Consider the following 17,531-nt stretch of genomic DNA (forward strand, 5'->3'; position numbering starts at 1 on the left):
ATGGAGGTAACAGTCTGTACAGTGAATTAAGACGTTGTGTGGCTTGGTTTTAGTTTACACAAATCGTAATTGTCATTCAGTAAGCTGACTGAGTCAAGAAGGTTGAATCTGGAATCACAGGGCTTGAGCTTTCCACAGCATACGTCCTGTTGTTCTTTGAGTATTGATTAAAAGAGACCCCAACAGAGTGTCTAGGCCCAAACTAGAATTGTGTGACTAAGGGGGCTCTTTGAATGTTCCTGTTTGTTTACAGCTTAACAGGTCACACCACTGTTTTTGGCTTCTCCACAGGATAATTGATCGCTTAGATGGAGTTCGCTTATTGTGGTCTCTGCTCAAAAACCCACACCCAGACGTGAAGGCCAGTGCAGCGTGGGCACTCTGTCCCTGCATTGAAAATGCGAAGGTAGATGGAATAGAACTGGTCTGTTCTGGAACTTCTAAACATTTGTGTCGTGTCAGCACAGGGTACTCATTTATTCGGACTCACTTTTGGTCAGATTGATCTGGTAGAAAAAGATGACTAAATATTTATAGTAAGTGACTTTTAGTAACGCTTTCTTTTGGTTGTTCAAAAATATCACATGAAAGTAGATAACATGAAAAAGGTGATCGCAAAGTAGCTTTGCTCTTTTCCTTTAGGAGATGAGAAAATGACTACATTACATTTTCTGTTGCTTATGGGAAGGACAAAATGGGGGACCTTGGCTGTTTTCCCAGGGTTACAGAAGTAGCAACAGCAAGGTGTCCTTGAAAAGGTCACATAACATTAAAGGCAGGGTCAAAAATTTATTTGTTGAAAAACATTTATTAGTTACTTTAGTTTGCATTTGTACATTTTGTTGTTTGTTTTTTTCAAAGATCTCTTTCAGCCAGCTTTTCTTTTTGTGGCATTGGAATGGAACCTGGGTCTCATACGTGCTCCAAAATATGTTTTGGTAGAGTCCTGTCAGCTGCCAGGGTGACCTCGGCTTACAGGCAGATCCTCCTTACCCCCACAGCCCCCTGACTGAGTCGCTTTGATTTAGGACTTGCCTCCAAACCCGGCCTGCTTCTCTTATCTTTACTGCACATCTCCCAAGTTCTCTTAAAAGACCATTGCCACTGAATGTTTTAATTTATTATTAAAGAATTAATTTCTATAAAACTTTAGTGTGACCTAAATCATCATCCTAAATATGAAAAAGGGGAGTTGTGAGGGTTACTAGGTTTTGCTGCTATAAAATGATTATTGAACCATGTTTTTACCACAGCACAAATGAATGAAAAAACGGGTAAAGATCTCAAGCGTTCACCTAGAGGAAAATGGACAACTGATTAATAATTAATATTGTATTATACAACACAGTAATACAAAATAAATGTATCTAATGTGTTTGGCAGTGTTGCAATATCTTGTAAAATGTATTAAAACAAGAGGCAAGCTGCAGTAGATGTATAATATGATTTCTATTAAAATGCAAACAAAAATTTAATGTAAACTTTAAATATTACTTAGGGAGCAAGAATGGAGCCTATTGGTTAAAAATTAGCCAATTATCCTATATGCTTGTAGGATAATTCTTATTAGTTCCTTCAGTTATCATTCCAGCCCTTCATTCATATTCATAAATATGAAAATAATAGCCAAATGTTTAAGACATTTTATGGTATTAAAATACAAACCAAGATTAGCATGAAAACTTTAGAGGACAGAGAAATAATGAATGTAAGGTGCAAATATACATTTAAAAATTTAAAACCTCAATATCCTTGAAAAGATCTAATGATGAACACTAAGTCTAAATACATTGTTACAAGAAAAATTCTGATACCTGTACACAGACTTAAGCATTCTATGTCCAGATATTAAATAAATGATACAAAAATAATCACACATTAGGCTTAATGCAAGCTTAAGTGTTCTTTGAAAAGTCAATTGTGTTGGATGGTGTTTTGCTGGAGCAAACACATGAAGGAACTTTTTTTTGAAGTGAACACATGTGAAAGGCTAAGGCAGATTCATGAAGGAATGTTTCCCTGAAGCAAACACAGGTGAAAAGATGTTCTGTTAAAACCAGCACATGAAAGGACATGCAATAAAGGTTTCTTTGCTAATGACACACACACATATTGGTTTACACTGTGTAGTTGAGCGCCATTTGTTGGGACTCCATATAGGGCACCAAAAAACTACTGGTGGTGTGTTGTGGCTTTTTTGCTACTTCCTAAAACTCAGAATGATTGGCAGAGTGATGTCAGGTGAGACAGACTCACATGGAGTTTTGTTAAGTCAAACGTGCATGCTAAGACAAGACCCATGGTGAGACCAGACATGCGGAGGACATGTGATGTTTGGAGGAATATACACAGGACTCAATGGACAGTGGAGGAGACTGAGCTGGGCTTGCTGCTCCAGCTAGCTATGCAATGCTTGTTGGTCTTGTGTCTTAGCTGCTCTTTGCTTGACTGAGAGAGGTGCAGCCGAGAGTTTCTTCTGGTGTCCCTCCTGGTACCCCCTGTTGGCTTATGTCAAGGCCCAGGCCTGGCTGTGATTAGTTCTTTGAAATGTTTTGTGTAGTATGTACTTTGATTCTATTCACACCTCCTTCAACTTCTCCCAGATCAACCCCCTTCCATGCACACACCTAACTTTGTGCCTTCTTCTTTTTTCTTTTTTTTTTTTTCCAAAAAACCATCAAGTCCAATTTGTGCTTCCCATGTTGTCCTGGATGTGTGGACTTCCACTAGAGCAAGGTTGACCTACAAGAGCACACACCCTTGAATAAAATTTACTCTTCCTCCCCAAGCAGCTATCAGCTGTCAACAGCTCCTCTTGTGATTGTGTGACTTTATGCCTATCTCCCTTTCTGTGGTGGAATTGTGCGTGGCCCAAACCTGCATGCTATCACAGCTGCTGTGAGTTCAATGTGTAACTACTCTTCTGTGTCCAGAGAACAAGATTGTCTTGTACTCAGCCTCTGCTTCTGCCTCCCACAGTCTTTCTGTCTCCTCTTCCACAATGATTCCTTATCCTTGGAAGGAGAAGGTAGAATATAGATGTTCTATTTATGGCTGAACATTCCCTAATTTTTTGTTCTCTGTGTCTTGAGCAGCTGTGATCTTGGCATCCATCACCAGGTACTGAAGAAGGAAGCTTCTTTGGTGAGAGTAGAGACTTGAATGTATTCTTATACATGGGTATACGAATAAGTCATTAGGAGATGGTTTACTACTGTTTACATTTGGCGGAATAACAGTTGTAAGTTTTCCCATAAGGCCTATGATCAGTCAAGCTAGTTTCTTGGCCCTGATAAGGGTGGCAGGTATATTTGCTCAAGTTGTGGTACAAACTTCAAATCCAGTCAGAAAATGTTTAGTTACCCAATCCCATTTGTATCATTATTGCACCAGTGTCTTGCCAGGCTAGTCATCATTGTAGCTCTTAAGATTTCACAGCTAGGTAAAATTGATGATTTCCTTTCTCTTCTGTGGCATGCATCACAACTTTCAGCAGTATAAGAGCTAGTTAGTAGGAATGAAGCTTCCAGATTATAGGCAGCTCAACTTAATCACCTTCTGACTTGAGTCTGAGGTGTCTTCACCCATTACATGTGGTCTTACCATCATGCTCTGGAGCTTAACTATGAATGTCACCAGTAGCCTGTAATGTTTGGGGTCTCTGGGACCTCACTGGCCAAGATTTAAAAGAGATAACCCATCCCAGGACTGGGCGTTTAGCCTATGGTATCTAGTAGGAACTCCATTTAAACTTTTTATAGTGTGTTTATATATGTATTTCAGAAACTTCTACAGTAAAAGGTTTCTGTATATGTATATTTATGTATGTGTCAGAAACTTCTACAGTAGGTTTTTGAGCTTTTAATGTGAGTTATGCCTCCCATACCCACCCCAATTTAACTCTTCCTGATTCATTAATTTTCTTCAAGTATTATACAACTGCATTTTATTTTGCTTCCCTTGAAAATCCCCTCCATGACCTTCTGGTCTCCATCTGCACCCTGGAGTTAACCCTGTGGCACGGCCCCATACCCAAATTCCACTCTGAGAGAGCTGGTCTCCCAGGAGTGCTGACACACCTAAGATCACAGGAGGCTCACAGGAGGGACAGGCTCCAGTCAGAGACAGCAAGACCAGCTAACACCAGAGATCACCAGATGGTGAGAGGCAAGTGCAAGAACATAAGCAACAGAAACCAAGACTACTTGGCATCATCAGAGTCCAGTTCTCCCACCACAGCAAGTCCTGGATATCAAAACACACCAGAAAAGCAAGATCCTGATTTAAAATCACATCTCATGATGATGACAGAAGACTTTAAAAAGGGCATAAATAACTCGCTTAAAGAAATACAGACAAACCCAGGAAGGCCATGGAGATTTCGAAGTGCTTTTGCTTTCCTTTTTCTCTCTTTTTTTTTTTTTTTTTTGGTTCTTTTTTTTTTTTTTTTTTGGAGCTGGGGACCGAACCCAGGGCCTTGCGCTTCCTAGGCAAGCGCCTACCACTGAGCTAAATCCCCAACCCCTGCTTTGCTTTCCAATCCCAGGCTCCGAGTGCGGCGCTCAGCCCCTGGCTCTGGCCATGGCTACACTGAGGGTCCTTCCCGAAGCCCAAGCCAAGGTGGATGTGTTTCGTGAAGACCTGTGTAGTAAGACAGAGAACCTGCTTGGGAGCTATTTTCCCAAGAGGATCTCAGAGTTGGAAGCCTTCTTAAAGGAGCCAGCTCTCAACGAAGCCAACCTGAGCAATCTGAAGGCTCCATTGGACATTCCAGTACCTGATCCTGTCAAGGAGAAAGAGAAGGAGGAATGGAAGAAACAACAGAAGAAGGAAGAGAAGGATGAAAAGAAGAAAGGGGACGAAGACGACAAAGGTCTTCCCTGTGCCAGTGAACTGCACTGAGAAGATTGTGGTCCTCCTGCAATGCCTAAAGCCCGAGATCAAGGATGTCATTGAACAACTCAACCTGGTTGCAGCTACAGATATCTCAGATAGAGGATGGGAATAATTTTGGCATGGCTGTCCAGGAAAAGGTGTTTGAGCTGATGACCAGCCTTCATACCAAGCTGGAAGGCTTCCAAATGCAGATCTCTTAAGTACTTCTCCGAGAGGGGTGACGCCGTGGCCAAAGCAGCCAAGCAGCCCTACGTGGGTGATTATCGGCAGCTGGTGCAGGAGTTGGAGGAGGCGCAGTACCAGGAGATCCATCTGATGGTCATGGAGATCCGTAACGCTTATGCTGTGTTATATGACATCATCCTGAAGAACTTTGAGAAGCTCAAGAAGTCCGGTGGAGAGACAAAGGGGATGATCTATTGAGCCCCCTCGCTCATTCTATGATGGGTATAGCAGAAACCTTCCTGCTCTTGACTAGGAACTTCAGACTGTACCCAGTCTTCTTCCTGCTGGGGTTTCCTCCCTCCCTCTGTCTCCCAAACATAATAAATACAGAGTTGCCCACCAAAAAAAAAAAAAAAAGAAATACAGAAGAACACAGGTAAATAGGTAGACGCCCTTAAAGAGGAATCACAAAATTCCCTTAAAGAATTACAGGAAAACACAGCCAAACAGGTGAAGTAATTGAACAAAACCATTCCCCATCTAAAACTGGAAATAGAAACAATAAAGAAATCAACAAAGAGAGACAACCCTGGAGATAGAAAACCTAGGAAAGAGATCAGAAGTCATAGACACAAGCATCACCAACAGAATACAAGAGATAGAAGAGAGAATCTCTGTGCTAAAACCTTGGGCTTGGGCTTTTTTTTTTTTTTTTTTTTTTTTTTTTTCTTTTTCTTTCTGGTTGAGAGACTTTCAGTGACTTATTTTATTTCCTTAGGGGTAATAGGATTATTTAAATTGTTTACCTGATCTTGATTTAACTTTGGTAAGTGGTATCTATCAAAAATATCAATAACTTTGTTTAGATTCTCCAATTGTGTGAAGTACAGGCTCTTGAAATTAGACCTAATGATTTTTTGTATTTCCTCAGTGTCTGTTGTGATGGCTCCCTATTCATTTCTGATTTTGTTGATTTGGATACTGTCTCTCTGTCATTTTGTTACTTTAGCTAAGGGTTTGTCTATGTTGTTGACTTTTCTCAAAGAACCAGACCTTTGTTTCATTAATTCTTTGTATTGTTTTTTTTGTTTCTAATTGATTGATTTCAGCCTTCGGTTTGATTTTTTTTTCCATCCTAGGTGTGTTTGCTTCTTTTTGTTTTAGAGCTTTCTGGTTTGTTGTTAAGTTGCTAGAATGAGAGCTAATTTCTTTATGAAAGCACTTAGTGCTATGAATTTTCCTCGTAGCACTGCTTTAATTGTGTCCCATATGTTTGGGTATGTTGTGCCTTCATTTTCATTGAATTCTAGAAAGTCTTTGATTATTTTTTCTTTATTTCCTCTTTGAGTCAGTGGTCATTGAGAAGTTGTTCAGTTTCATGAATTTGTAGACTTTCTGTTGTTTCTGTTGTTGAATTCCAGCTTTACTCCATGGTGGTCTGATAAGATATAAGAGGATATTTTGATTTTCTTGTATCTTTTAGGCTTGCTTTGTGACCAAGTATATGATAGAAGGTCCCCTGAGAAGAAGATATATTCTTTTGTGTTTAGGTAAAATCTATAGACATCTGTTAGGTCTATTTGAGTCATAACCTCCGTTAGGTTCATTATTTCTCCATTTGGTTTCTGCTTGATGACATGTCCATTGGTGAGAGTTGTGTGTTGAAGTCTCCCACTATCAATATGTGGGTTTTGATGTATGACTTAAGCTTTAGTAATGTTTATTTTATGAATGTGAGTATCCTTGCATTTTGGGCATATATGTTCAGACTTGAGATGTCATCTTGGTGAATTTTTTACTTTGATGCATATGAAGTGACCTCCATCTCTTTTGATGATTTTTTTTTATTGAAAGCCTATTTTATTAGATATTAAAATGGGTATTCCAGATTGTTTCTTGGGGAAATTGTGGTTGGGATACAGTATGTAAGGGAAGAAAGAAAATGAAATTAGCTTGTAGGCAACCTTGTGGTTCACTTTCTTGGTTACAGACTGACTTGGAAGTGTCTAGCCCACTGTGGATGGTGGCATCCTTGAGAAGGTAGACCCGGAATATATACAAAAGCAAGTTGTGCAAGCCAAAAGCAATAAGCCAGCAAATAACATTCTTCCATGACTTCAGTTTCAGTTTCCTGCTTCTAGGTTCTTGCTTTGTGTTCATTCCATGACTTTACCCAGTAAGTGTGACCTGAGAATTGTAAGAAGAAAAAATAAAATTCTTTCCTCCTAAGTTGTTTTTCGTTATGACGTTTGATCACAGGAATAGAAATGCAATAGCAATACTTCTCAAACTATTTCACAAAATAGAAACAGAAGGAACACTACCTAATTCTTTCTATGAAACCATAGTTATACTGATACTCAAACCACAGAAAGACCCAACAAAGAAATAGAATGTCAGACCAATTTCCCTTATGAACATTAATGCAAAAATGCTCAATAAAATTCTCACAAACCAAATCCAAGAACACATTAAAAATGATCATTCACCTTGATCAAGTAGGCTTCTTCAATGATGAGGGGATGGTTCAATGGATGGAAATTCATCAAAGTACTCCAGTATATAAACAAACTCAAATAAAGAAAACACACATGACCATCTTATTAAATACTGAAAAAGCCTTTGACAAAATACAACACTCCTTCATGTTAAAAGTCTTGGAAAGATCTGGAATTCAAGGAACACACCTAAACATAACAAAAGCAATATCCTGGATATTTTGGGTTAGGAGTTTTTTGTTTTCTATTTTCTTTGACCCTTGGGTCCCAGTTAAGCCTGGTATTGAAGCAGGGGTTTGGGGTCTCACCTGTGACCCTGGGTGTGTCAGAACTCTTGTGAGTCAAGCCGTCTCTTAGTGTGGACTGAGTGTTTGGGAAGCTGGTGGAGCACAGGATCTGCTCCTGGGCTTCAGTGCGAGCCAAGAGGAACATGTGTCCCCAGCTGAACCATTGATTGTGTTCTTACATTGTTCTTTAGCCATATGGTTGTATCTGATGATGGCTGGATGTTCTTGATGTCAGAAGTATTCCTTGGGGAGGCAGCAAGCACTTGATAATGAATCTTAGGGAACAGGATGCTCCTGCTCACCTGTTCTGGCTGTACCCCAGGTGGACCCAACTGGTTGGGGATTATTACTGGAAAGTTCTAAGCTGGATGTTCCTGGGGGCCCTACAGGCTTCCTTCTGAAAGCAGGGAGAGTTGTGGGCCAGACTTTGGCAGTCTCAATAGTTAATTCTTGATCATTGAATTATCCAGTGTTGTGTAGATTTTTATGGTACCAATGGTATGACAATATTTTATATAGATAGCATTTCCTCATCATGGTTTTATTATATGTACATTGTGTTCTATTTCTCTTGGACTTCATTTCCAAATCTTTGTAGTTATCTTCTCCAGGGATTAAGAGAAACATTCATCTTCATAGTCGTGTTTTTTGTGAAATCATTCTGTCCTAAATATTTGGGTGGTCTTTGGTGCTATCAACCTAAAGTGAACTCCAGTCAAATTGTAAACATTACTCAGTCCACTTCCCTTTTCTCCAAACCTCATTTAGACCAATTCTCCTTAGAGATCAATTCTCCTCAGCCAATTTCTCTCAAATATTGCATGCTCTCTGCTCATTCCACATCACCACCAACTTAGTATGTTGATTTGCAACCCCAGGTTTTTCTTCTTGTTTGAAGGAAAGAGATCTGACTCCTATCCTCTCACTGACACCTATCCTCTCCTCCTGTGTCACTTGTTGCTTAGGTAGCATGAGCTTCTGAAGAGTCTTAAGTGAGCATGGATAAATTTGAAAATGCACGAGTGTGTGACTAAGGAAGCTATTGCAAGAGCCTAGATGGACATAATTAGAATTTAACCTAATAGAGCAGCAGCGTGCCTTGGAAGGAGGAATAACTGAGAAATATAGTCAGACCTGGAATCTGAGGAGGAAGATGTGAGGAGGCAGTCAGCAAAGATAGAAAAATGTATTATTGTTTGCTCATCTTTGACAACTGGCCCATGTTGTAAGCTTCACTAAACACAATAGGAATGTGATTTGGGGGGAGGAGAAGATGGTGAGCTTGCTTTCGTGCAGGGGGAAATGACCAGGAGTTAATATATAAATTTGGGTATTTGTCAAAGTGTGGGGGGGGGAGTCATCAACATATGAAAGGGAGGCAGGGTGTCAGGGTTGGTAACAGTGAGAGGGAGTAGACTAAAGGAAAGTGCCAGCCACAGTGCCAAGCCAAGAAAGGAAGGCTGTGGACTGTTTGCCTGCCTAGGAAAGGGGATTACAAGAAAGCCCAGGAAAGACCAAATCAAGATAAGGGATTATTCAACAGTCATTGGCCCAAAGAGGGCAATTATTCAATGCTTTGAAGACTGAAAAGAGGATATTAAATGGGAGATACTTATGGTCATCACTAGTTCCATTGGGACTTTAACCCAGGTTAAAGGTGAGCAATTAATTGAGAGAAGGAAATAGAGGGAAAATTAATAGTTCTTTCTAGAAACTGTGTGATAAGTAAACTACATGAAATACAGAAGCTAATTCAGATTTATGTGACAGTTCATTATGGCAGAGGTATTTGTGTGTATCTGTTTATCAAGTTATCTATCATCTATCTGTATTTGTTACCCCCTTTGACTATTATCTATGTATCCAGCCATCTGTCTGTTAAATTAGTCATCCATCTATCATTTGTCTTCTGTAATATAGAGAGATAGAGTGACCTCTGAGATGGGAAGAGGTGGATATTGCTATGGCTTAGTCGTATAAACACATTGATTAAGCAGTATAAAAATTTGGAGGTGGGGGTTCCATTCAAAAGAGCAGTTCTAGTGCGTGAAAATCCTGAGGGCAGTCCAGTGGACTCAAAGTCAAGACTTTTCTGTGAGGATTACCAAGAAAATTGCATCCTTACTCATCCGGGAAGCAAACACATGGCCTTTCTATGTGTGTTTCTCTACCAATCATACATCTGGTTTTGATTCCTAATCAGAAGTGAGAGAGTTACCAACTAATGCCCTTATGTGAATTTAAAAACTTGAAGTTAGACTTCTCTAGTACATTATCCACTTAGCTTTCAATAAGAACTTGGCTTTTGTGCTTGGGTTATAGAAAGGACATTTATAGAATTTGAATGAACTAAACTGATAGTTAAAATATTAATGCTATATATCATATATATTTGATTAAATTTGTGATAAAACATTTTAGATTCAAAATTAGGTGCAGAAAATAAACATTTTTAAAATGTATTGAGAGATATCTGAGGGAAAGTTTTAAAGCTGTTGGTCTAGCATAGGGGAACTGGGCTGGCCTGGCCCTTGAAGTAGGTGGAAGAAAGCAGCCTGAGCTGCAGGGGTCTGGGCTTTTCAAGGGTTCCCTTTTCCAAGGTCAGCAGGTGAATATTGTATTGGTCTTCCTCTTTACATCTTTTGACCACTCAGTTTATTCTCCCAAGGCTAAGGAATATTCATGAGTAGGGCTCAAAAGATGTCAGGGAGGCAAGCAAAAAGAACTCACATTCATATTTTTAAAATATATCACATTACTATGTCTACAGAACTCAGTTCAGACACAATCTAAGAAAGCTCTAGCTAGTGAACCTGCCTGGAATGTGGAGAATAGCTGTTCAGATACGACAACCAATAGATGCAGGCCCCGTGGAGCACTTGGGGTGTGACTAATATAATTTTTCAAAGTCAAGAACTATCGCTCTTGTCCAGGCTGGCCCCTGACCCCTGGTACTCCTCTTATCTTACCCTCTTCAGTACTGGGATGACAGGTGTGGGCCTCCGGGTTACTGACATACCATTCATTTTCTCTGCTCAGTGTGTCTTAGCACATAGCTATCGATTATTTATGTGATCGTGTTTCTAGTGTTTAAAAACAAAATGAGCTGAAATGAAACAATTTCACTGGAGTCTTGAGAGTGTTCTTTCATGTAGAAAAGAAGGTAAAACTACCTATGCTTCACTAGCAGAAATTTGAGTGTAGGACCCTAGGAATGTATCCTGCAGTTGGCATGATATCGACTGTGTCTAAATGCAGTATATCTTTGACTCAACTGCCTTTGAGTCATCTGAAGTAATGTGGACCAAGATTCAGATAATTATAAACATGCATGTGTGTCTTCTGTTCCATTATTTCACCAGCCAAAAGTTTTCCCATGTGATTATACCCAGTTTCACACTTTTAGCCAGTTTTGTACACTGTTTTATGGTGTTTAGATAAGTTGAATTTTTTTGCTGCTGAGATCATAAACCCTGAGGGACAGGCAAGGAACTTTGCTTGAGTGTCCCAGGGCTTCTTGTTTTCAATAAAATAAGGAAACTGGAAGAAGCCTGGCATATGCTTCCCGCTTCCTCTCCACTCCTTACCTAGGTATGCTCCTGGCTCCACTGTCTAAAAGGGAAGACTTTTCTCCTTTATTTATTCCGTAAGAAACCCTGGTCTCAGTTTTCACATGTGATGCTTTCACAAGCAACTTCAGATTTACTAACCTCGAGTCACAGGTCATGAAACCATTATGCAATTAGTAACTTTACTGTTAGGATTCAGGGCTATGATAGTAAGACTGCAGAAGCCAGAAATTTTCTGTCATGGATCAGAACTGGGGGGAGGGGCTGAAAGCACCTATGTCTAGGGACTGTCCCCACCCCACCACCCACCCACCCACCCTTCCCACTCCCAGCTTCAATGTCATGAAACCTCAGGAAAATATAACTGTTCAAAACAGGTGTTGCCTACTTCTGTATTGCTAACATATTCATAAGAATAAGCAGTCAACTGATTGCTTAAGAAAGTCAGTTGTTAAATTTGCTTCAAGTGAATGTTTTACATCTCATTAGAAAATCCTTATCCGTGAGGCCACCAGGCAGCAGAACCCCAGAATCAAAGACTTCAGCAACGAATAATGAGGCAGGGATTTGCAGAACACGATGGCGTTACACTTTGCACTGTAACTATTTGATAATTAAGCACGTAAGCAAGTGGGCCGGATTGTTAAAGGTAACAGTGAAAACTACTGACCATTTCAGCAGTACACAAGGGCTGTGCAAAGCTAAACCTTCTTCACTTAGAAAGGCAAAACTTCGATCAATTTTAATAACTTAGAGAAATGGTATACTAGGTGAAGCATATCTTTCTGACCAATGATTTGCTACTCATTGTTCACGTGATTAAGAATCCAGAGCATGAGGTGGCAGTCTGTCTGAATATGAATGAATGTTTAGGACAGGGGATTAGCTACTCAGTGTTCAACCTTTGAAGGTCACCTGGTTACAGAAACACTCACCGTATACTCTCTTAGGGAGTCGTATTTAAAATCTTACTGTTTACAATCTCCACACAAGGATTTGAAAAGAAAAATTTCAATTCTGATAAGTATAGAAAAACTCCACAGAGATCCTGATCCTAAGGTTTGACCTCTGAGCGACACTGTTTAGTCCTTCCTGTAAACCTGACTGTGGGGCTAATTTTAATGTCTACAACTCTGGAAATGCAAGTAGGGAGCCATTGCTTTCCAGCTGCAGGATCAAACACATCTTGGGAGGAATCCAGCAGCTGAGCCCATGTTCAGCGTTCTGAAGTAGTGACAAAGACAGAGACAGCCGAACCTGGCAGGTCACACGCATGCAATCCTTACTTGCTAAGGAAAATGCCCTGCAGCTGCTGCTCTGTGCACCAAGTGCAGTTTGCTACTGAGAAGTAGCCAGCGCCTCGGAGGGCTGCAAGCTGTGTCTTCATTCACAATCCCTTAACGCCTTTGGGCAGCATTTATAAGAATGGTATTTCTCCCTAAACAGTTGCATTTTTAACATTTCTTTTGACAAATGTCACTAGGCCAGTGGTTCCCAACCTTACAAATGCTGTGACCCTTTAAAACAATTCCTCATGTTATGGTGACCCCCTCCCCACCGTAAAGTTATTTCTGTTGCTACTTCATAACTGTAATTTTGCTACTGTCATGAACCATAACGTAAATATCTGTGTTTTCTGATGGTCCTAGGTGACCCATGTGAAAAGGTTGTTTGACGCCTGCACTAAGAAGTCAAGAACCACTGCAGTATACAATATTAAAGCGGCTCTCTTAATTCAGCCCTTTCTGTTTATGAGTTTTAAAAGTTTCACTGAAAGAGAAGGAAAGTTTAAATATAATCACTTTTCATAAGAAGCACTATAGTTCACAAAAATGTGAAATATATAATTCGTATTAATTTATAATAGCTAAATCTGTGTGCATTAAATAGGAAACAGATATGTTTATTTCAGAATAAGTCATATAGAAACCGGTTACAGAATTAGGAAGAAAACGGAAAGTTTTCCAGATCAGTAATGTGTCCATGAGATCATTTGGTCTCATGGCCTCCTCGAGCCTAATTTTGCTACTTGTTGAGAAGATGCCGTTTGAATATTGATCTTGGGGGTAGAGAGGGGGAAACTCGAGTCACGTAAGGATCGGCGCCAACTGAGAAGTCAGTGAGAGCCTGTTGATTACAACTTCCCCAAGGAGACGTTAATTTTTCTATGGCTGGAAGACATGCTTGGGCAATTTTAGCCAGGAATGCCGAGCCCGAAGTGCAGACAGAGCCAGGTTCCTGACCACAGGTGTGACAGAGCACAGCTGACCAAACAGTTTAGGAATGTGACATCATTTTGTTTAACTTCAGATAACCAACGAGCCATGGCCACTCAGGGAGCCAGGGAGAACCTGAAAAAGGCCTGCGGAGGGCTTAGTCTCCGACTGAGTCCACCAATCCCTACGCATGCCTAGGAGCTTTGATATGGCCAAACGTGGCCACGGAATGCACAGCTAACAAGAACCAGCCTCATTAAGACCAGCCGGGCCTCTGTGGAGCACACTGTGTGCTTCTGTTGTCCCACATGTTTGGGGACTGGTGCCACATTAGCTTACTAACTGCTTCTGAGTACACTCCTCTTCTGACCCCAGCTTCCAAACTCTTTAAAGATGAAAGTGTCAAGCCATATTTTTCCATACTTGTTTTCTTTCCTCCTTTTTTATATAACAGATTTTCAGACGGGGACATGACAGCAAATGCTAAGTATAGGTGCTAAAAAGCCCATAAAGCAATATTAATATACATTACAAGCTATGCATTTGAAAAGACCATGTTCAGAGCACAGCTGGAAGAGCCACTTGCTGTGAAGCTTGCCTGTGCTTTGACCTGGATTTCCAGCATCCAGCGTGCACACCTCTCGCTTTCAGCTATGATGTGGCTTTGGAGTCTAGCAAGGAATGGGATTGCCACAACAAAAAAAATCAAGAACACACACCCTATTCCTGTTGGGTACTGTAATAGAGATATATGCAAAGTTGTGTGTCCACCATTTCCCACTTACAGAACCCCTCATCCTTTAATTTGAAAAGCATATTTGGTGACTCTTTATTAAGTTAACCATCGTGTCTGTAACATTGGTCTTATCATCCTTTCCAACCTGATTTTTTAACCCAAGTTAAACACCCAAGACCTCACACCGTCCTTGTTACCACCAGAAACTGGAGATGTCAAGTTGCCACAGACATCTGACTGGGACCCCATACCCTGGCTTGAACTTTGACCTCAGCAAGGGGCCATGCACTGAGTCCTTGCTCTCTGGCCATTGTCCTCTTGGTTTCCATTCATTTCCCTTTTTGAGCACATTAGATTCTATGACCTGTTATGGCCCTCGCTCCATTTTGAATGCCTACAGGCCCTACATGCTGCTGATCCTCTTCCTGCCCATTGCCCCTGCCTGGAAAAATCTCAGCTCTGTGGACACTCCTCCATGTTGCATGTTGCTAGAGGGAATTATACAGCTACACTCAGGTTCACCAGTCTGAAATGGATGGATGTAGCTCTAAGTGTAAGAAATAAGCTCACATGAGCTTATTCCTACTGCACCCTGGGCTTCTCCAGCCTCTCAAAAGTACCACCTTCCCTTCCCTGATGCAGTATTCTGTCATAGAGTTTATAGAGAACATGTTATCCACGAGTAGGGCTACCTTAATTTTAATACCTGTAAACTTGCTATATTTCAATCATTTCTGATAAGAAAAACTTATTCTCATCTTTGTGTCCTTATGTATTACCTCTCCAAATTTGCACAAAAGAGAACATCATTACTGTTAACATTATTTTACTATTCTTGACCTCGCACTCAATTCTTATGCTTGATACTCCTGAGTGACATCCCAGCCTGTAGGCCATTATTTCATTTATTGTTTGTTTATTTACTCATTTACTTAATTTTATGTGTATGGTTTGTGTGGTGTGTATGGGCATAGTGTATGCAGTGGTTGTACATGGGTACATTTACCTTAGATGCTTTTCTCTACTGCCTGCAGCCTTATTCTCTTCGATGTCTCAAGAACTTGGGTGTCTCTCACAGAACTTGAGGCTCAGTAGGATGGCGGGGCAGAAAAATCTCAGAATTTGCCTGTTTGTGTCCCCAGCGCAGGCATATGTAACATATATGGATTCTGGGAATTCAGACTAAGTTCTCATACTTGCAGTGTCTTAGGGTTTTTATTGCTGTGACGAGACACCGTGATAAAGGCAACTCTTATAAAGAACAACATTTAACTGGGGCTGCCTTACAGTTTCAGAGATTTGACCCATTGTCATCACAGCAGGAAGCATGGCAGCTTGTAGGCAGACTTGGTGCTGGAGGAGCTGAGAGTTCTACATCTTGATCCAAAGGCAACCAAGAGAGACTGTCTTCAGCAGTCAGTCAAGAGGAGGCTGTCTTCCACCTTGGGTGGAGCTTAAGCATTACAAACCTTCAAAGCCTGCCTACACAGTGACACACTTCCTCCAGCCAGGCTACACCTATGTTTCTTGTGGGACTTGAAAAACATCTGTTGGCCATTTTACATATTAAATAAGGCCAGTGTGTTTTGAAAAGTAGGAGGAATATTCTTTCTTTTATGAGGCAGTGTAAGTAAGGGGTTAATCAGTTTAATTGGAGAAAGAAGGTTACATTTTGAAGGGGGCAAAAATCACATATTATATACCTCTCAAGACCTTAGAGGTCAAAGGCCAGAAGTCCAACTTTACGAGTCCTATGTTTCAGGTCTGTCTCTGCTTTATTAGTTGAAAGGATTCATTTCTAAATCTTGTCAGATGTTGATTAGGGTAGGAGTAGGCTTCAGTTTGGTTATTTTCACTTTGGATCATCTCCTTTTCAAAACACTTTGTGAAAGGTGAAATCAAATCTGTATTAGACCAGATTCTGGGACCAAATTGAAAAACAAACAAACACCCTCTGGATATCATAATTAGAGGATTTCAGAGTTCTAAGGCCATGGGACACAGGACCCTGAGAGCTTATGTATCAAGCTGTTGTGATTGAAGTTTGAGAACACAGGACTGGGAGACATAGACAGTGTATGGGATCCATCTATCTTTGAGACCTGGAAGTAGGCCAGAATAGTGGGACAGATGCATGGCACCCCAACCTGTGGAAATGTGGGACTACAAGGCTGTAAGACCAGGACACAAGGGAACTTTCTGTTTTCTAAACTGAACTGTGAAGGCAGAGAGCATCTTGGACTGTTAGACTAAGACAGGGAGCCTGGCTGATTCATTTCCCATTTCCCATCCAGTTTCCAGTCCTCTAAGCAAAATTTCTATGCACATAAAATTATCTAACTTCAAACTTAATGGGCTGAGGATATAGCTCAGGTGGTAAATCTCCTGTCTCACATGCAAGGAGGCACTAGACCTAGGTCAGTGTGTCGATGACCTTGGGTACATTGTACATTCTGATTTTTTGATCTAGGAATTTTATTTTCAGGTGTTATACTTAAGCCTTTATCTATTTTTTGAGTTAATTTTTAATAAAGTGGAAAGTGGGGTCCAACTTCATTGCTTTTGCTTGTGTATATCCAGTTTTCCCAGCACCTTTTGTTGGGATGGTCTTGACACTCATATCAAAAGTCATTTACTATCAGCAAGCAGGTTTATCTGGGACTCTGCTTAGTTCTAATGGTCTCCATCATGATGCCATCACTGTGGCCCTATAATGCATTTTGAGATCAGGAGATAAGTAATCTCTATTTTCCCCCTTTTCACAATTGTTTAGGTTTTTTTTTTAACTTGCCTTAAGATTGCATATAAATTTTTAAGATGGATGTATATCCAAAAGTAATTAAGATTTTTATCTTAAAAGCTATGTGTAGATATATGTGTATTATATGTGCACATACATGTTCATGACAAGGCATACATGGGACCATCAAAAGTCAATTGTAGGTGTCAATCCCTGTCTTCCACTTTGCTGTTTGTGGCTTTATACACCAGTCTAGCCGGATCCCAAGTTTCTGTGAATATACTTCTGATTCTGCTTCCCATCTCACTATAGGGTGACACAGAGTATGTTACAACACCCAGGTATACATGGCATCTTAGTTACTGTTCTATTGCTGTGAAGAGACACCATGATCAAGGCAACTCTTATAAAAGAAAACATTTGT

The 17,531-nt window shown here is 40.4% G+C and overlaps 1 protein-coding gene and 1 pseudogene across 2 annotated transcripts in view; both read left to right on the top strand.

The window, feature by feature from the left end:
• Armc4 (armadillo repeat containing 4) overlaps positions 1-17,531 on the top strand; it is a 166,874-nt gene that overhangs the window by 90,719 nt on the left and 58,624 nt on the right. For both annotated transcript variants that reach the window (XM_032884509.1, XM_032884508.1), the window contains one exon: positions 292-406. In XM_032884509.1, coding sequence (XP_032740400.1) covers positions 292-406 — 115 coding nt within the window. The remainder of the gene's footprint in view (positions 1-291; positions 407-17,531) is intronic.
• On the top strand, positions 4,550-5,367 carry LOC116883390 (annotated as a pseudogene).

Source organism: Rattus rattus, chromosome 14 (genome assembly GCF_011064425.1).
Source record: "Rattus rattus isolate New Zealand chromosome 14, Rrattus_CSIRO_v1, whole genome shotgun sequence".
In the NCBI taxonomy this organism is placed as follows: Eukaryota; Metazoa; Chordata; class Mammalia; order Rodentia; family Muridae; genus Rattus; species Rattus rattus.